At 41.8% G+C, this 20,877-nt stretch overlaps 1 protein-coding gene across 3 annotated transcripts; it reads left to right on the top strand.

Moving 5' to 3' along the window:
• PLIN2 (perilipin 2) lies at window positions 1-19,152 on the top strand. 3 transcript variants are annotated; one of them, XM_073345476.1, is made up of 9 exons: window positions 1-216; window positions 4,914-4,970; window positions 5,052-5,247; window positions 6,009-6,091; window positions 7,620-7,905; window positions 8,233-8,417; window positions 8,993-9,130; window positions 10,836-11,126; window positions 17,804-19,152. In XM_073345476.1, the coding sequence occupies exons 2-9, from the start codon at window positions 4,941-4,943 to the stop codon at window positions 17,936-17,938; spliced, it is 1,344 nt and encodes a 447-aa protein (XP_073201577.1). In that variant the 5' UTR covers window positions 1-216; window positions 4,914-4,940; the 3' UTR covers window positions 17,939-19,152. The 3 variants fall into 3 exon arrangements, with proteins under 3 accessions (XP_073201577.1, XP_073201579.1, XP_073201578.1); XM_073345477.1 differs by lacking the exon at window positions 1-216 and adding an exon at window positions 3,236-3,937; XM_073345478.1 differs by lacking the exon at window positions 17,804-19,152 and having other exon boundaries at window positions 5-216; window positions 10,836-12,050.
• Window positions 19,153-20,877: the final 1,725 nt, after the last annotated feature.

Raw genomic sequence — 20,877 nt, 5'->3', positions numbered from 1 at the left:
TCTCGCGAGAGGAGAAAGCGGGCCCGAGGCAGCCGCTCTACATAAATAGCCGGGGCAGGCTGCCCTGGGTCACTGCCGTGTCTGGGAGCCGGTGGGAGGCGTGAGGGAGCGAGCCTGCCGGGGGGTTCCAGGGCGGCTTGGCGCTAGCGCAGGGGGTGTCTCTCGGCGCAGGAAGCCCGGCGTTGGCGGCGGATCCGCAGCGCTCTCCGCGCCCGGGTGAGTGAAGCCGCCCTTGGCCGCAGCCCGTCACCGACCGCGGTGGCGCATTTGAAGCGGCTGCGGAGCCGGGTTAAACCCCCGGGCTCTCCCCGCTTCCTGCCCGGAGCTAGCCCGGCGCTGCCATGGCTCTCGCCCTCCCGTGCCGCCAGCCCAGCTGCGGACAGCCCCGGGGCAGGGTTGCAGGGGGCTAGGGCAAAGCGTGGGGGGACAGGGGTGGGGCTGCATTTCTGGGGTGTCCCGCTGTCTTAATCTGGGGGGGGGGTTCCCCCCTTTCCGCTTCCATCCTGCGCTCACCTGCGAGGCTGTTCAAGCCCGTCTCCCTGGGGGTAGAGGGGGTTTTTTGTTGTTGCTTTAATGAGGTATAGAAAAATTTCGCTCCTAACGTTGTGTGTGTGTGTGTGTGTGTGTCGCCTCCTTCATTCAGGTGGCCCTAGCAGGAGAACTCCGTTGACTGTGGTCCTTGCAGTTGGAGTAGCCTGTGAAGGTGACCAGGTGCCCCTCTGCTATTATCACACCATGATGCTGGGCCAGTTTCTGCCCAGTGGGTCACTGAGAAGCTGCAGTTACGACATCCATAGGCAGGTGTTTGTCTGCAGTTTACACCGAGCTGATAGGAACCAATCCCTGTGTCCACTCGGTGTATTGAGTGGAAAGGGGGTTTCTAGACACCTTGCTGGACGGCTGAAAGCCATTCGCTTCTGTTCCTCTTTATGAAAGTAGGAACAAAACTTCTGACTCAGTCTGCTTATTCATTTTCCTGTCTAACTGTCTGAGCGGTCTCTAAAGTATGTCTTCATACATCTTGCAAAAGCGCTTCCTTTGGTTAGACCCACATTCCCTTTTAACTAGCAGGGACTGTAAAAGTGGCTGAAAATATACAGTAGAGTTCTTGTGGGGTTATATTCTTGTAGTGAACTCTAAAATATTTTGGGACCGGCAGTAGTTATGGTCAGGAGATGGCTTAAGCATTGGATTAGCTCCTGGAATGAGAGGTTAAAATCATGCCAGGAATGGCTAAACTCAATCCTTTCCATGAGAAAGGAATTCAGTATGCCCTCTGTGGTGTGGGTCTTTTGGACAAGACCTTTAAAAACTAAGGTCATGTCTGATCTGCATAGATATTAAAACTTGCATAGCTCTTCTCCTTGCTAGGTGCTGCTACCCCATCCCAGTGTTGCGGTACCTTGCAGTCCAAAGGTGGTGAAGTTTTTTCAGTTGTGTTCTGTGTATATAGATAGTCCAGGGTGGATTTGATTTAAATCACTAGTCAGGAAGACTCAATTTAATCATGGATTTCTACAGAAGTGTGTTCTTGTTTGTTGCAATAACCTTAATACATGTTCCTCACAACTCAGATGTAGGTTTCATTTTTAGAAGTACACACTACTTTTAAAAGTGACTTATTTAAAAAACTTTTCAGATTAGTGTTACAGCTGTATCAGAAAAGGAATGATTGTTTGGTTATTTCTTTTACCAAAGGTAATTGAAGCAAATATTTATGAATTTATTGGGAGGTGAACTATTGCCAATTCAACAGGTTAATCATTAATATTTGGAAGATTTTCTTGCCATGATGTATTATGAGGAGAATATCACCAGACAGGCATTTAAATTGTTTTATTTAACTAAAACAACAACATTATGTAGTCTGGATTTTTTTCTTCAATAGCAAACCTATTTTAACAAAACAAGCATTTTGAATTTAAACATTCAAGTTTTTTTTAAAATCAGGTTTGTTTTTATTAACTAAAATAGCTAAATGAATTAGTCTATTTAGTGTGGGGTGTGTGTTTTTAAAAAAAAACTGTTAGCCAGGTCAACCTGAGAAACTTAAAATATTTACTTCTGGAGCTAACTCTGTCATATCTTCACTTTTATTTTCCTCTTTGTTCATAATCTGGAAAAGAAAAACAAGCTTTCCTGCTTTTTCAGGTCCCAAACAATTTCTCAATTTGGAATGAATTAGTCCAAAGGAAGAAAATATTCTTTCTACTCCAGCAGAAGAAGCTACTGCTGTTAAAAGTGAGATTATTGCTGCAATAGTCTCTGAATCCAAGTGCTTAAGTAACTTTCACCAGTTCACTGGTGTGACTTTCTTTAAAACATCATCAGACCTATTTCTTGAATGGTTCTTATTCCCACACTGGGTGTTTTTTTTTTTTTTTTTACAGTCTGCTGCCATTGTAGGTTTTTCCCTTCTAGTGAGAGAACGGTATGGTAGATAGCAAATCAATGAAGGCTACACTCAGAAAGACCTCAAGACTTCTCCAATATGCTGCTCCGACAGTTTCACTCTTGTTTCTGCTGCCTGTCCCTCCCTTCTCACATTTACCTCCAGACTTCTCCTTGTCCAGATCTATTCTGCCCTCAATCTTCTATTCATTGAACTTTTTGAAACTTTGCACCTTTTGGAGAGGTAAGGGATTGACTCTGTGTACACAAATTTGGAGAGGGACAATAGGGTTGAGATCTGTTTTCTCATTTCTGTATAGTTAACATTTTTGCTGTTAACAAGCATGTTCTCTCTGGAGACACAAATCCACAGTTTGAGAACTGCAAAACTAAGCATCTCCAACAGTATCTTCTAGACTGAGCCCTGAGACCCATTGGGTAGATAGAACGATTAACCTTAATAATCTGTACAGAAGTCCCTGGGGCTGCATAAGATTGAGTCCCATGAACTATTGGAACTTACTTACAAAACTTTTATTTAAATATTACATGAATATGTCTCCTATAGAATTGGAATTTACAATCCCTGTTCCATGATGAGACTACATAGCTCAAAGATATATCTTAATAAAAATTCTCTTTAGATAGCTTTCCTCAAAAAGCATTTTTATAAAAAAAATCTGATTTAAATCAGTTTTTTTTGTTAATCAATTATTTTTATCCACCCTGATATAGTCTATCAAGGAACTTAATAACATTTTACATGACTGCAGTATTTTATTGTCTGCTGATGTGGAATCTATCCTGTAAGCTTTAATACTCTTTATACTAAGTTTGTGTGTATGTGCGGTGTTTTTTGCACCTGTCCATTTGTAGTCGTTAATAATAATCAGCTGCATGCCACATTGGTTCTGCATACAAATGGTGGCTGATCTTATTACTACATGGGGGGGTTACAAAAGGCAGCTGTGCATGGTCATTCCCTGTGGGTCTTCCTGCTGTGGCCACTGTCAGAAGGCAGGATACTGGGCTAGATGGACCATTGATCTGACAGGCACTCTAATGTTGACTACTGTAATGTGCACCAGTGTTCGTAAACATGGTACTGTTTGTCAGGAGCTCCTGACAAACCAATCCACACACAGTGTGGTGTGTGTGGTTTTTTTTATAGTTCTTTTGTGGACTATAAGGTGGTGTCCTAATGTCCTGAGATACATGGGTCCTGTGAGAATGAACAGACCCTTAAAAAGGCGCAGTCATGTTTGACTCTAACAAATAAAGAGCACTTGTTCTTGTGTCTTCTGTCATGTCTCTCGACACTATGGAAGTACACCATGATGGATCGTTCAGGAGTACTAGTATATCCAGTCCTAACTGAATTATCTACTCCCTCTATATTCCCAGAGACGGGGATGAAAACCTGGCAGATTTAGGGGAGTTGTGTGGGAGGACTGCCATACTATCTCCCTGGCCCTACAGAAGTCCATCTGTGGAGAATCAAGATGGATGAGTCTTCATGTGACAGCTGCTTCTCTTCCAACCCAATGTGATTTGGCAATAAACATTTACCCTGCCAGTACTAATTCAGGGTTTTCTCTGCAGTGGGGAAATCCTACCCTGTATATGGGATAGCCCAATCCTAAATGATCTGCAGTCTGTGTCTTAGGAGTGACAGGCCGAAACCCTCTGCCATTTTGGTGCAGGTGGGGAAGGAATCCAATACAGATGCCAGCTATAAAGACAACACCACTCTATGAATTTGTTTATGCTGCTACATTTTAAATCCTTTGTAGGAGGTGCAATGACACTACCTCTTGTACAGCAATATGTCCACTAGAATCTGATCCTGCAAAAACACATTTACCTTAATCTCACTAACAACAATACACAAGTAACTTGTGTGCTTAAAGTGACAAATGTGCAAGTGTCTGCAGGATTTGGGATTCTTAGATACATCAATTCTAACTTTTTCCCCAAGATTCTCCTCTGCACTGACCACCTTAAAATCTAGTCCATTTTGAAATATTAGTTAAAAGTAGCTGTAAAACCCTGGGTCCTCCCACCTACAATCACAATTTTTAGCTCTTCAGTATTTTTCTATTGCTATGTGGAAGATGCATCCAAACAGGGGTAATCTAGATTAGAAACATAGTGCTGTCAAATAATGAAGTAATCAGTAAAAAATTTGTGTTACAAACCTCTCAAACTATTTAGTTGACCATCCTGTTTAGTTTTGTATCTATTAACTGAACTAGTGAATGTAGCAGAGAAACTAAGCTTTAGCTATCTAAATTATTACAGTATAAGCTCTAATTCATTACAGCCCACACGGTCTGGAGCCTTCTCATGAAGGGGATGGTACACTCTCAAGTATTCAAAAGACTTTTTGGGTGCCTTTCTTAAGAATAACTGCTTTTTTCTCCAGAAGGGAAGGCACTCCATCCTAAATCATTAAAGTGGAATGGTGGTATGGCTACTGGGGACTTAATGAATTTTTAATTTGGATTATCTTATTCTTGTAGAATCTACAAGATTCAAGACCTAAAAAAATGGCATTAGTAGCAGCTGACTCTCAACAGGTATGTATGAGTTGATGATTAGTCAGTCTTTGTTATGTAGCCAAGAAGGATGTGAGTATAACCTTCTCTCTGTTTACACAGAATGTGGTAGCCAGGGTTGTCAGCCTTCCCTTGGTGAGTTCCACCTATGACATGGTGTCCTCTGCTTATGTCAACACAAAAGATAACCATCCCTATCTGAAATCAGTCTGTGAGATAGCTGAGAAAGGAGTGAAGACCATCACTGCAGTGGCCATGACAAATGCTATGCCTATCATCCAGAAGCTGGAGCCACAAAGTAAGGCATGACTACTTTTCTGTGCATTTATGCTCAATTATTCCATTGAGTTCCTATATAAATATATAGGCTTTGGGGGTGGGGAAGCAGGGGAGGGTGCAGAAAAGAATCTGGGGGCACTATGTGGGGTTAAACCTACTTGTAACAAGTCCATGACAGCAGGAAAACTGTTACCTTGCTTTGTGCAATAAGCCATGAGCAACTGTAATTAAATGAGCTCTTATAAACAAAGTCTGAAGTTAAGTGAGCTCTAGATCTCCTAAGAGTGAACCTCTAATGACTTGTTCCTAACTAACATTGATTTCTAAGATGATTGCTTGAGCAAGAGGCTTCTTACTCAAGCAATCAACTTCTGTCCTAACCGTTGACACAGTTTTTTAGCTCTGCATCATACTTCCCTTTCACCTACTTCTGAGTATAACTTGTAGTTACAAATTTGGCAACTGTTTCATGGCTGCTTGCTCTGGGTTTAGCTCAGCCTGTTCTTATGAATTGGCAAATGGCCAGACATTTCATCAGTCTGTTCTCAAGGTCACTTCCTTGAAAAAGATGTCAATTGTTTTTTGCACTTGCAAAGTGCTTGAAAGCTTTTGTAGAATTAAGCTGCATAAACATTTTTTCTCTTTTAAGGAAGAAACTAAACAAAATGTTACTTGTTTGGATTGGGCTTCCTGTTTCAACAAATGTTAACCTTTAGCTTTGTGGGTTTTTATTTTAACATCACAAGGGCAACTTAATCATTCTTGAAACTTCTTCTCTAGTTGCAGTTGCCAACAGCTATGCATGCATAGGACTGGACAAAATTGAAGAGAGGCTGCCTATCCTGTATCAACCAACTGACAAGGTAGATTCAATTACTGCATTTAAATCCCTAAGTGGGATAACCAGAGATTCAGTAATTACTGATGTAGCAAGGCTGGGAGCAGAGCAAATGTTGAAAATTTGGAACTTTTGTTCTAACCCTGGGTTTGTCTCAGACACCCTATGGCCTTTGGAGTCACTTAGGGCCTTCTGGATACTCACATCTGGGGGTGGGAGGAAGAGAACTCCAACTGAAGTCAATGGCTGTCTGGCACTATTGTGATTCAGACCCTCAATATGTTTCCCTCTCCCCACATTTAAATAGGGATAATACTTCCCTGGTTTGCCAGAGCAATATAAGGGTTAATGTTTTTGCAATACTTCAGATAGCTAAGCACTCTAGAAATGGCTTATATGTAATTGAAGTGGAAAGTTTCCATATTAAACTTACATTAAAATGACTTAATCACTTCATAGAAAATGTTTATATAACTTAAAAATGAGCTAACTGGAGAACTATGAAATGAAAGTTTTATAGCTTTCACTATCCATTTAGGTGGAAAGGAAAACTAAGTAGTGAATTTATAACTTATCTATATATTGCTGTAGTGCCAAGGGTCCCATTTAGGATGAGGACCCCATTGTGCTCGGTGCTGTCCAACACACAGGAAGACAGTCACTGCTCCAAGACCTTAATCTAACCTACTTCCCAGTGGCTCAGCATACTGCAAAGTAGGAAGATCTGCTTTCCTACATTGCAAGTACAATGGAAGAATACTGCTTGTGACTGAGCTCAGTCTTCAAATTTTCATTGCAAAGTCTTTCTAAAAATTTCTCTTGTAAGACACTTAACACTGCTGCCTTCTAGCCTGAAGTCTTTCAAGGTCTTCTAACTAATAAAGCTCATCTCCTGGCCCTCCCTTCATATTGCTACTGTCCTTAGAGTAGTTGGAAGCTTCTTTGCAGGGGTTTATAGGTGTTTGGTTTGGGGGATTAGGAAACCTCTCATCAAGTAGTCTCCTACATGGTGCAACCAAATGGACCACATAGCTGGATTCCTGTCTATTGTGATACTTGAGTTACTTTCAGTAGTGATGCTTCAGTACTACCTGGAAGGTTGGCTAGATATGGAGAGAGACTCAAACATCTATGACTATTTAGTATAAATAGCCTAATTATGACCTGGTAGTGTAAAATCCACTGTAGGAAGAACAAATCTTCCTAACCCAACAGACTCCCTTGATCAGAACTAGGGCATTAATACTTGGTCCCTCTAAAGAGTTGCAGGTTAGGCACCCAAAACTTTTATTTTTTCCTACCCTACTCTTTCTAGGCTTGCATCAGTGTAAATTACAAATTCACTTTGTGGTAGAAATGCCTCCTCTAATGCTGATTGAGTAGCTGTAGCTTTTGGCTTGCTATGACAGTCAAATTTCTATCACTGTAGTGAATGCTTCTTAAAGAATACTGAAACTAGTAGTCTCTACTTTTGGAAAGTGTGGGTGTGTGTAAATCCAGAACTTAAATACCTCCCCACTATTAAATGAGGAGTCTGCCTCTCTTCCTTGCAGGTGGTTGCCAATGCCAAGGATGTAGTTGTTGGTGCAAGAGAGGCTGTAACAATCACTGTGACTGGTGCCAGGGATACTGTTGCCCACACAATTACTGGAGTCATGGACAAGACTAAAGAAGCTGTGCATGATAGTGTGGAAATGACTAAGTCAGTTGTCAATGGCAGCATTAACACTGTACTGGGAAGCCGTGTGGTGCAGATGGTGAGCAGTGGGGTGGATAGCGCACTCAGCAGGTCGGAGACTCTTGTAGACCATTATCTTCCACTTACTGAAGAGGAGCTAGGTAAGACTAATTGAGATGAGACCCCAACTGGGGATGGGGATTGGGAGTGGGGGAGAGACAAGTGGTGTCACTTGACAACCCTGCTAGTTGAATGGAGTGGCACTGTATTGACACTAGTTTCAGACATGGCCCTTCACCATGCCAACCATGATGCCTTCTTGTCAGCAGGGAAGGCATATGAAGGAAAGTGGCTTATTCAGAATGAAGGGGTAGAGTTTTTTGTTTGCCCTATCTAGATATATGTTGGACTGCTGTGTAATCCTTCAGAGGTTGGACTGCTAACCTAATTCTTTAAGTCTGACTAAAATAACCTTTTTTTCTCTCTAGCAAAAGAAGTTACAAAGGTTGAAGGATTTGAAGTTGGAATTCAAAAGCCAAGCTACTACATTAGACTCGGATCCTTGTCCTCAAAGGTCCGCACCCGTGCCTACCAACAGGCCTTAATCAGGATTAGAGATGCTAAGCACAAAAGCCAAGAGACCATTTCACACCTCAATTACACTGTCAGTTTGGTAAGTTAAGAATTCTGACTTGGGGTGTAAATAAACTCTTGGTAGTCTTTTTGTCTTAGAGCTGGTTTGCCAAAGAAACATGGATAACTTAACCAAAATTGTTTCAATATTTAAATCAAAGGTTCTTAATGGTACAGAACACACCTATTATCTTTGAAGTTCTCATCTTACACTAAAACTGATTCAGTCTCAACTCCCAAAATAAAATTGCATCTCTTTTGCAAGACTAATAGAAAATGTACTTAATACCAGTTTAGACCCTGAAGTGAATGTCTTGCAGCTCTATTCAAGAATCCTACTCCATGCCATTAGTATCATAGCAAGACTTAAAGAATCCTACTCTAACTAAGACCTGTACATGATACTACTAGAAAACAAGAGAAGGCAGATTTTTTCTCCTGCCCCCTCCTTCTTTCTCCACCCCCCTTCCCCCCCCAATCTTAATGTCCTTTCACCAACAAAACTGTCTCTTGAAATGAGTTTTTGCAAAAAGTGGGCAGGCTAGAGAACATTTTATAATCACCCTAAACTGTGTTTGGGATCCTTGCTTCACTACCTCATTGGTTGTTTTCTAGATTGAGTACACAAGAAAGAACATGAATAGTGCCAACCAGAAACTTCATGATGCCCAGGAAATGCTGTATCAGTCCTGGGTAGAATGGAAGAAAAACACAGGCCAAAATGATGGTGGTGATGAATCTCACATCGCTGAGGTAAGTAAATGTACCAAGAGTGTAAATTACATATTGCAAAGTATATACATACAAGTAACTTTTGGTCCTTGTGGTTTCAAAATTATTCATGAAACCTCCTATGCTGCTAAGATGCACCACAAGCATGAAGAACCTGAATGGTGACTCTCTCCCTTTCTCCACTGTAGGGCCCTGCTCCCTCCATAATTGCTCTGCAAAATTAAATTCAGCTATATGGTGGCCAGCTTTAGTAGTTATTGGCACCAGGCATAATTAGTGATGCAAGCTAATGGCTACACCTACTGAGTTCATTTCAACAAATTTTAGTTTAACTAGATGCAGATCTTTCCTAGAAGAACCCTGAACAACATTGCAGTAATGGCCTAATGTAGTAACTGGGTGCCATCTTCTACATTCTCCAAATGCTGCTATAATTTTAGCAGTCAAGCTTCAGCATACTTGTTTCAGAGTAACAGCCATATTAGTCTGTATGCTCAAAAAGAAAAAAGGAGTACTTGTGGCACCTTTAGAGGCTAACCAATTTATTTGAGCATAAGCTTTCGTGAGCTACAGCTCATTTCATCCGATGAAGTGAGCTGTAGCTCGCAAAAGCTTATGCTCAAATAAATTGGTTAGCCTCTAAAGGTGCCACAAGTACTCCTTTTTTTCTCTTCTTTTTGAGTATACTTATTGCAGCCTCATTTTTAGTGTGGCTATTTTAAAAAATATAGCCTTTTGACCTCTGTAGTCAGCTGCTGTGACCTACTGTCCAGATGGCAATGGTTTGAGCCTGTGAGTCTAGGGGACAAGCTATTGATGACTTGCTCTGCCACACCTAGTCAGGCACTCATATTTGTCCTGGAAATCTTCTCATCTGATTTTTCCAAAGATAAACTAGAACAACTTGGGTGGGACTGACAATGCAATTTTCCAATCCTTTCTTCTCCCCACCCTCCTAGACTATTCCCTTTCCTCCCAAGCCTCTTGGCAACCAGTCCTGATAACTGCACAAATGCAATATGAGAGAGTATTTTAAATTCAGCTAATCAATTAAGTGCTTGAAACTTTAAGCTGGAAGCATTAACTCTGTTTCAGCAAACTGTACTGCAGTACAAGCTCAGTAATTCAAACAGCCAGACAGTTTCTATCTGTGACCTGTAGTGCACTTCAGAGACTTGCAGCCTTCAAGGGTTCATGTATCCTAGATCTGTCGGACCTGTTTTCAAAAGCAAGGACCCTAGTAAACTCCTTCAAGCCAACAGCTTAATAGTTTCTTTCTAAGAGCAGGTCATCGCTAACCGCCAGATTGGTGGGTAGTGATTGATCTGTTGGGGATCAATTTATCACATCTTGTCTAGACACGTTAAATCAATCCCAGAACACACTCCCTGACTCCAGAACTCCAGCTTGTAAGAGATGGAAGTGGAGTCAATGGGGGAGTGTCAGTGGTCTACTTGCCACTATCCTCATGGCCAGTAAGTCAACCTAAGATGTCAACTTCAGCTACACTATTTTATGTATATCTTAGGTTGACACCCCCCCTCCCCGCAGGGTATAGACCAGGGCTATGAAATGAAGGCCCTGCTCTCACCTGCCACAGCTTCAATTCTCCACACCATGGAATGAAGGGGAGATGACCTTTCAGCAATGGTAGGGTTGCTGCAGCAACCAACTCTCTGGTCAATGAAGTGCTTAACTCTAAAATGCTATTATGCTTTGTTTCCAGCACATTGAGTCACGCACACTAGCTATTGCACGGAGCCTGACTCAGCAGCTTCAGACCACTTGCCTCACCCTGGTGTCAAGCATACAGGGGTTGCCGCAGAACATTCAGGACCAAGTCCATCATGTTGGGGCAATGGCAGGAGACGTCTATAGGAACTTCCACTCTGCTTCATCTTTCCACGAAGTATCAGATAATATTCTCACCACTAGCAAAGGACAGCTGAAGAAAATGAAGGAGTCTCTGGATGATGTGATGGATTATCTTGTTAACAACACACCACTCAATTGGCTGGTAGGTCCCTTTTACCCACAACTGGCTGGGTCTCAGCATGCTGAGCACAAGGGTGAAGGGGAGAAAATTGCCAGCCAGGACAACAAACAGCCTGAACACAGCACAGATTAAATTGCATAGCGCGCGCACACTCTGCAGTCTGAGCTATCAAGGTGACTTAACTACTGTAGCTGTCACCTGACAGCTATGGGGGAAAATATCCACAATGTAGGGATGGTGGAGGCCTAAAGATCTAATTGTGTCCTTTCTAACCTAAGAGGAACTCTTTCATTAGAAAATTATTTTGCTGTCCTGTCTAAGTGCCTCTGGAAATAATGACAAGCACCAAGTGCCTTGAGGCTTGACACTTCAGGAGCTTACAGCAGTGGTTCACCTTATTACTGGTTAAGAAGCTTCTTGTCTGACAGCTAAAGTGTCCAATATCATGACCTTAAATGGAACTCATTGCAACCAAATACTTTGACTAGTCAGGTGATCTGTGCAGGAAAAATAGAGAAGTAGTATGATCTCGTTTAGCGCTCCATTTAAAAGCCCTGCAGCTCAGCAAGAACTTCAAACTTCCACTGTGTTGCTTTTACAGACTGTACGATTGTCTTAATCACTTCATTGAACAGCTCATATTAAGGCATTATGCTTTTGTGAATCTACCACTTTGCTTTCAAGTAAGGACTCTAACTTGTTCAGCCAGAGTTATTTAAATGCCATGAGTTTTCATTGCCCTTATTTTTTTCAAATCTTTCTAAAAAAAAAATCCTTTAACTACACAATAAGTCAACTAAAACCAGTACTGAGAATTAAATCTGCAGTATGGAATATGAACACATGTTTGTACCAGGGTGCCTAGTTTCATGTGTCTTTGTAGTGCCTTTTCACTTTTTTGTAATTCATTCTGTATGTTCAGTAATAAATGCTTCAGCAGCCAAAGTCTGTCTCATTTGAATGGTGTAAAAACAAGCATTATAGCACTTATTGAATTGGGTCCAGGAGAAGGCAGGCTTGGAATGCAAAAAAAGTAGATATAAACTACTGGTTACTAACCCACATCAGATTGATTACACACAGAGATGGGTCAGATGTTGCTGCTGCATTTGTTTCCTACCCCGGAATCCCCATCCACCCTTTCACTCCCTCTTAGCTTTATTCCAGCTTGTCTGTGTGTATTGTCTCTCTTTAGAGAGAACTTGAACTGCAGAAATGACTGCTCAGTAATGTTAAAGGAGGTGGTCTGTGCAGGATGGCCTGGACAGCTGTTTATCCTGCTTACAGTATGGGCATTCTTGCATGTGACTTCTAATACCTACTGCATTTGGCTGTAGGAGGACTGCCAAATACTCTTCATTGGAAAAATCAGAACTGAAAATAGATGGCTGTGATTAAAAACAAACATGCATTTGAAACTACAAAGATCTGAAACTTAATCACACTATTTTAATTTGCTTACTACATGTGCTGCATATTGTACACTGGAGAGAAATGTAATTTAAAAAAAACTTCAGATCCAGTACTAATGGACACTAGTTAATTGTTCTACCCTAGGTCAAGCTTGGGCTAACATGTTCAGCCTCTGGGCTCTCCATATTGGCACAACTAAGTGTGGGTGGGTGAGAGAGTTTTCTGCTGTTCCCTTTAGAGATTTCAGAAGGTAAAATACAGGTTAATCTTTTTTTTGGGGGGGGGTTGTTTTGTTTTACAAATCTAAGTAGGACTGTGGATACTGGAACAATTGTTAGTAGCTCAGACAACATCCTGCATTCTCCCTCCATAATTATCAGTGGAGGACAAAGTCCTAATTCAAACTAAGGCACTCCCAAGCCAGTATAACTTACATATTGAGGGACCAAAAAGGTGCAGGAGGAAAAGCCTAACAGGAGGATGTAAATTAAAGTAGGAGTCATAGTGCCTTTTGGCAATAAATTACACACAACTTAGATTGAGGTGAATTCAGAGGATATATAAGGAAGTGTAGCACACCATGGATGAGCAAGTCTGTCTGTGTAACTTACTTGTTGAAGGGACTTGGAAGAAGGTGTAGAAAATCTACAGCTGCTTAGATCTCTGAATTGGCCCTAAACTTTCTCCATGCTAAATGGATGGTTTAAGAACACCTTTTAAAACACTTCTTTGCATTTTTTTAAATGCACAGGTCACACAGCGGAGTTTCATGATCAGTTGAACTGAGTTGTTTGAAGAGGACTGTTAGTAAAAGTACTTGCTGCTACAGTAGCAAGGACAAATGGGTTGTAGTGCTAGACCAGGGGTTGTCATTTAGACGATGGGCCAAATCCACACCACCAGACACTGTTGAACAGACTGCAAAATCGTATTTACTTACCATTATTGTTGCAGTATGAAAAGTGTTTCTGTAGTCTGGACCTTGCCTATACCTTCAATACATTTGGACTTTGACAAAAATAGACTACCTCTGTGCTAGACTCTATACAAATGGGTGCCTGTGAAAGCATGATGCTGTCAGTTCTCCCAGTCTGAGCACACACACAGAGTCTTGGTCTTCCTTCTACTGCTACTCTCAGACTGAGAGATTCAGGATTGAATTTCTAAATGTCAGCTGTTTGAGACTGGTGGGTCCCTGGGAGTGGAGATCTTGAGCAGCCCTGGTCAGCCAGTCTCCTGATCTATAAAACTGAGCAAAAGCATTTGGGTGACTTTCTGCACTGACACCTTTCCAAGAAGGTGAAGGGGAGCAGTGTGATTCATGAATGCCCATTAGTTGTGATCAGTTGACTGATTCAGCTCTTTCCTTGAGACACAGCAGCCATGGGTAAAAGAATGTTCCCAAAGCAGCTCCTGTTCCATGTACTAAGTCGGTTGTGCCTAAGCTCCTGTTTGCTAGCTCCAGTGCTAAATTACAACACTTAGCGTAGGTGCAGCTGTAGGCTGTTCTAGGGTTTGACTGTATCCATAGTTGCCTGCCAAACCATTCTGAACTAAATAACATTGTATCACATTTCCTATGGGTCTAGTTTGAAGCTAGAGGCTAAAAGCCTCACAAATGCCCACTGGGGAGAATTGGTGAACCCTTAAAGCCTTGGTAAGGGCAGAAGCTGTTCACATTAATGTCTGACTCTTTAAACTTTTCTCACCATGCTTGCATAAAGAACAGCTCAGCTACACTTTATAAAAACTCTCCACTCTACCATCAGCCTGAGAATAAACATGAGATTTAAACTTTTTTTAAAGGCAGTGGGTTTGATAAATTGCATAATGACTTGCTGGAATGGTGTGATTTCAGTGACACTTTGATTTTTCTCATACTAAATAGTGTTTTAGCCCATCTCAAACAATCAGATAATCTTCTAGATGTTGGTAGAGGAAAACAAAAAGCCAAACTACCATACATCTCAGCTATTGATTTCTGTGGTCCACTTTGCCTCCTTTCCTACACCATGACAATCATTTGTAAGCTACGAAAGTTTTAAATATACTGACTTATAAACAAGTGCACTGACCTCTAAAACAAAGGGTTAGAACAGTAACAATTTGTAAAGTTACGCCTCGCTTAGTTGTAATGTAAGATCTTTGACATAAAGATAGGCCTGACTGACTCTACACCTGCTTTTAGATACTAGTTACTTTTCCTGCTTCAGTTTTTGGCTTAGAATAACCATTTAAGATTCTAGAAAACACTTGTATGCTGCAATGCTTTTCTACCCCAAATGTGAATACTTAACCTGAGGAAGTTAAGTGCCAGAATCTGTACTTGCATAATCTTACAAAATATCTGTTGTTACTTTACACAGCGCTCTTCAGAACAAAGAGCGTTGTTTCCATCAGTAACAGTCTGCTCTATTGGAGTTGCACAGAACTAGCTGAGAGTAGAATGTGTTCCAAGCTATGAAAAATGAAGCTGTCTCTATCTTAATAAAACATATGTTGGTGCTCTCTGTAATATTATTACTGACTACACCAGGACTCTCATGCTCCCTAATGCATTGATTGAATGCTGCTTACAAAACTTTTTTTTCTACATGAGGTGGAAAAAATTGCAAAAGTCTCATCCACAAAACTGAGGACCAATATTCTAATCTGCGATTATCAATGAATTTTGGTGATTGCTTTCTCAGTAAAGTGTTACATTCAGGCAGTGCAGTGCTTGGTATTTTAACAATTGGGCAGTAGCATTGTGAATACTCTGGATATCAATATTTAACATTCTGAATTTATTATTTTTGTACATGAAGATTGAAACTTGTTTTTTGAAGTTTTCAGTCTTAGATGCATGCAAATAAAGGCTGAATCCATGTGCTAAAACTGTAAAGTAAGGAACTGCTTTTCTGTGCTGATTGTATGTAGTTCTGTTTCAAAAGTCTCTTAATAGCGCCCCATATTTTTCTTACTAAAGTTACAAAATACAAATTCTGATAAGACAGTGGCTAAAAGCACATATACTGGAGTGTAGTTTAACTTTTTATGGACTAAAGTAACTTAATAGAGAATGTAACTAGTGTAGATGGAGGGGGAAGGGATGCAAGAGAAGTTTTTACCTGGCTTTTTTTGGTCATGATCACAAGAAAAATGAGGGTTACATGTTCTCCCATTCCCCATCAAATATGAAACTATAAGGGCAAATACAGAGGTGATGTAGAGATTCTTACATTAGGGGCTTTTGCATTGATCTACATGCGGGTTTTCATAAATTTTTAAATATGTACTCCACTGGTGCAACTTAGCAGATTGGAAAATAAAGATAAATCTGATGCAAATCCTGTTGTAGGCTGACATAGTGCATTTATACAGGGTTTGCAGCTGGAATCACTAATGTTAATAGGGCCTAATTTAGAGTCTTTTAGAGCTACTTGCGTCCATTCTTCTAACATCTAAAGGAGTTTAAGTCCAAGTAACTTGACAAGGTGGCTGGAGAAGGTGTAAATGACTGACTCCAATGTAGACTCCCTTAAATATGCGTACAGGGGGTAGAAGTAGTTCTGCAGAAGTTTAGTGTAAGTCTAAGGCTACGTGTACCCTGCACACCTTACCGCAGCACAGTTGTACTGCTACAGCTGTAAGGTACTCCAGGTAGCCCCTCTTTGTCGGCAGGAGAGAGCTCTTCTACCAACAAAATAAAACCACTTCCAATGAGGAGTAATAGCTTTGGGTGAGAGAGCGTCTCCCACAGACAAAGTGCTGTCCACACTGGCGCTTTTCATCAGGAAAACCTTTGTCAGTGGGGGTGTGGTTTTTTCAAACCCCTGACCGACAAAAAATTTACTGACAAAAGTACAGTGTAGACATAGCCTAATTTACCATTCACCTCCAAATTTGGCTCTTGATATCTTGGTTACATTGTTTTAGACTTCCTAGTTCGTTACTAGTGTGGCAAGGAATGCTATGTACAGATCCTGAAAGTATACAGAAAGAAAAGGAGGACTTGTGGCACCTTAGAGACTAACCAGTTTATTTGAGCATGAGCTTTCGTGAGCTACAGCTCACTGCATCCGATGAAGTGAGCTGTAGCTCACGAAAGCTCATGCTCAAATAAATTGGTTAGTCTCTAAGGTGCCACAAGTACTCCTTTTCTTTTTGCGAATACAGACTAACACGGCTGTTACTCTGAAAAGTATATGAGTTATTTTAAGTGTGTTACTAGGTGGAGTCTTTCTTACTATGTGGATGTTTTATGCAGCAGGGTGCAGAGCAATTTCTGCCACTAGGGAGACGGAGCCTCATTCTTGCTGCCATTTGGAGTCAGTGGGATTAATTTCAGAGTAACAGCCGTGTTAGTCTGTATTCGCAAAAAGAAAAGGAGTACTTGTGGCACCTTAGAGACTAACCAATTTATTTGAGCATGAGCTTTCGTGAGCTACAGCTCACTTCATTGGATGCATACCGTGGAAACTGCAGCAGACTTTATATATACACAGCATTTGGAAAGGAAGATGATGTCTGTCTGTATCTGTACAAGTTTTTTCATGCAGTCTCTAAGGTGCCACAAGTACTCCTTTTCTTTTAGTGGGATTAATGACAGGTTTCAGAGTAGCAGCCGTGTTAGTCTGTATTTGCAAAAAGAAAAGGAGTACTTGTGGTACCTTTTAGAGACTAACAAATTTATTTGAGCATAAGCTTTCGTGAGCTACAGCTCATTGCATCACTTCCCCATATGATTTCTTCAGAACAAGATTGAGGCTACTGCCTCAACTGAGTGCAGCGTAGAAAAGCTTATGTTGATATCACCTGTGCTGTATCTGTTCTGTGAATAACCAGGCTCTCCATTAATTTTTTCTCAGTCCCTCATTCCCCTCTGAAGTTTTGAAGTGGACTGAAGATAAAGATGATATAGCAAAGATATATAACACCTCTAAATTGATGTGAGATATAATATACACTAAGTCTTTGCAAGAGACCAATCTTATTAGAAAACCTTCTTAACATACCACCCCAAAATATTTATGAAATGTTCTGTGTTGAGTGCAGTTCTGTTCCACCTTTCTTATAAGAATGTATCTATTAATACACTAATTTATATTGCTTAAGATGTTTCTGTCACTCTATCTAAAATAAGACTGAGAATGTTTGTTTGATTTGTTTAGTACTGTGGGCCTGATTTTTGAGGTACTGAACACCTGCAGCCCTGGTTGACTTCAGTTGGAGTCCTGAGTGTTCAGCTCTTTTTTTTTTTTTTTTTTTAACCTTCACATTTATTTGGATTTCTTCTTCTGCAGGTGCCAGATTTCACTATCACAGACTTGTCTTCAGAATCTGATGATATTCCAGACATTTTGGGTTTGGATGAGGAAGACCAGCAAGATTTTTCACGCACAAATGGCCCTATCACCATGGAACCAAGAGCTGAATAAATATCAGGCACAAAACTGTTCTCTTGATTTGATGTTTTTTTTTTTTGCCATGTTAACTTATATTTCTGCTTTTTAAAAAGAAATCTATCTAGCTCTTGAAGCATACAGTTTTTGGATCAATTTTGTTTCACTTAGTTGCATTGATATTCTGATTTGCATCTCTTTTTTTTTTTTTTTAAGGACTGCATTTAATGTAACGCTATAACATTGGTGTCAAAATTCCATCCTTCAGGCCTCCTATGGCCCAGTCGTACTGACTGGTGTACACATTCATTTAAAACTGCACTGCTATTTGGTTTGCTGTCAGCAACAGCCAAAACAGCACTCCAGCACTGCACAAAGGGCTGTCAGCAAAAAGGAAACTGACTAGGATTTGCTGATAAAAGTTTCCCTTTTTAGTCTATGTGTAAAGCACTTCTGCATCTACCTCTTTGCTGCTGGAAAGGACTACAGGCTTGATCATGGGATCCTAGTCAGTTTTGGTGAGACTCTGTGTCTAAAGAGCTTGAAACAGTGTCCTTTGTAAGAAGTGTTTATAATGAAAGAACTTCATTTCCCACTGCCTCCCTTCCATGTGTAAGTACTTCTGCTGCTGGGGGGAGACTAAGAATGGGAGTTGGGGTTAGAAGAGCCCAAATATGGGGCCAAGTGCAGAAAAATGCAAATAAGAAGGCAGAGAACACAAAGGGAGAAAAAGGAAAGAGAAAAGGAGAAAACAAAGAAGTATGGAGGAGACATACAAATAATTATGGGCAAAAGACAAACAGAAAGAGGAGAAACTGAACCAAAGGAGAAACTGTGGTAATAGTAACTTAGACCCACACCATTTTTTTTTTTTTGCGCTGAGTAACCAAATAGAGCAATTAACTTTAATAACTTAATGGCCTGATACTGCACTTCTTGCATGCACCATTGACTTCAGTGGGAGTTTTGGAGTATGCGAGGAATGCTGCAGGATCAGACCCAGTGTTATGTTGTTATCTATAGATCATGTTCTACTCTTATTCTACTGTCATCACTGGGAAGCCATTGTGGATTTGTGGGTTTGAAATGGTGCTAATTTTGTAGACCAGGCCCACGGATCCTGATTAGGTTCTCGCTATAGAATGAGGTTGACACCCCTACTCTATCATAATGTACTATCTGATTTTTGTGAAAGCTTTGAAGTCTAGTCACTGAGATGCCTTGAAATAAAGTTTGAGCTATAAATCTTAGAGTTGGTGTGGTTGGACTTCTCTTCTTTGTTGTCTCCTGTACTTAATTCCTACCTAAAGAGCTCTCATTTTGATGATTTGAAGCAGGGGAAAGAATGCATTTTAAAAGGACCAGATGGGCTTCTGATTCACAAATAGTCACACACACTGAGTTGCACCTGACCCTATGCAGGCAAGGGATAGACTCACTTTTGGGGCTCACAGATATCCATTTGTGGGACAAACAAAATTGACTCCTGTATTCTGAATGCAGATTCACAGAGCTAGATAGGTACTGATTATATTTGTTTTAATATAACAGGTGCTATGGCAGGGGTTCTCAAAGTGGGGATTGGGACCCTTCAGGGCAGAGGTGGGCAAACTACAGCCCGTGGGCCACGTCCAGCCCTCGGGACCGTCCTGCCCGGCCCCTGAGCTTCTGGCCAGGGAGGCTAGCCCCCGGCCCCTCCCCCGCAGCCTCACCTCACTGCGCCACGAGCGCTCTGGCCCGCCACTCCTGCTGAGCAGCGCAGTGGTGTGGCTGGCTCCGGTCAGGCAGCAGAGCTGCAAGCTCCTGCTGCTCTGAGTGGCATGGTAAGGGGGCAGGGAGTTTCGGGGGGCAGTCAGTGGACAGGGAGCAGGGGGCGGTTGGATGGGGCGGAGGTTCTGTGGGGGGGCGGTTAGGGGACAGGGAGTGGTTGGATAGGCGTGGGAGTCTTGGAGGGCCTGTCAGGGCAGGGGTGTGGACAGGGGTCGGGGCAGTCAGGGGTCAAGAAGCAGGCGGGGGGGTTGGATGGGTTGGAGGTTCTGAGGGGAGTAGTCGGCAGCGGTAAGTGGGAGGGGGCGGATAGGGGGTGGAGCCCAGGCTGTTTGGAAAGGCACAGCCTTCCCTACCCGGCCTTCCATACAGTTTCACAACTCCGATGTGGCCCTCCCCTGCCTCAGTGGGTTGCGAGGTTATTACGTAGGGGGTTGTGAGCTATCAGCCTCCACCCCAAATCCCGGTTTGCCTCCAGCATTTATAATGGTGTTAAATATATAAAAAAAGTGTTTTAATGTATAAGGGGGTTGCACTCAGAGGCTTGCTGTGAGTCCACCAGTACAAAAGTCTGAGAACCCCTGTGCTGGTGTGATGATTTTATTTGCACAGTGGTAGATAATGTTGTATGACAACAATGTAACATGAATGATTTTGACAGGGTATGTCTACGCTTAAAACGCTACAGCAATAGAGCTGCAGCCTTGCTCTTGTAGCTCTTCAGTGTAGATGCTCACTGCAAGTGACAGGAGCGGTTCTCCCATCACTGTAGTTAATCCACCTGACTGAGGCTATGTAGAAACTACAGTTTATGTTGATACGCAAGTGCTGTTGCTTAGGGGTGTGAATAAGCCACCTCCCTGAGAGACATAAGTTACACTGACCTCAGCGCCAGTGGGGAAAGCGTTATGTGGGTGGGGGAGCTTCTGTTGCCAACATAGCTACTGCTGCTGGCTGGGGCTGGAGTAATTAAGTCAGTGGGAGAGTTCTCTCCCATCTGCTTAGAGCATCTGCCTTAGCAGCGCTAGAGGGTGGCACAGTAAGCTATGTAGTGTAGCCATGGAGTGCTGCCTACACTGGGGGTTAGACTGTCATGGCTATGTCTCTCGGGTGCGGATTTTTCACACCCCTCACAGATGTCGCTACACCAGTGTAAGTTTTCAGAGTAGACCAGCCTGTATTAAAATATTCCAAAAGATGGCAATAAG

This window comes from Lepidochelys kempii, chromosome 5, assembly GCF_965140265.1.
Source record: "Lepidochelys kempii isolate rLepKem1 chromosome 5, rLepKem1.hap2, whole genome shotgun sequence".
NCBI lineage: Eukaryota > Metazoa > Chordata > Testudines > Cheloniidae > Lepidochelys > Lepidochelys kempii.
This window is presented reverse-complemented; position numbering and strand designations above follow the sequence as displayed.

What these genes read in the sequence shown, in the direction of transcription:
- PLIN2 (XM_073345476.1), top strand. Translation starts at nt 4,941, where the DNA reads ATGGCATTAGTAGCAGCTGACTCTCAACAG. An exon ending in TAGCAGCTGACTCTCAACAG is followed by an intron (nt 4,971 to 5,051) that starts GTATGTATGAGT and finishes CTGTTTACACAG; the next exon opens with AATGTGGTAGCCAGGGTTGT. An exon ending in CCAGAAGCTGGAGCCACAAA is followed by an intron (nt 5,248 to 6,008) that starts GTAAGGCATGAC and finishes CTTCTTCTCTAG; the next exon opens with TTGCAGTTGCCAACAGCTAT.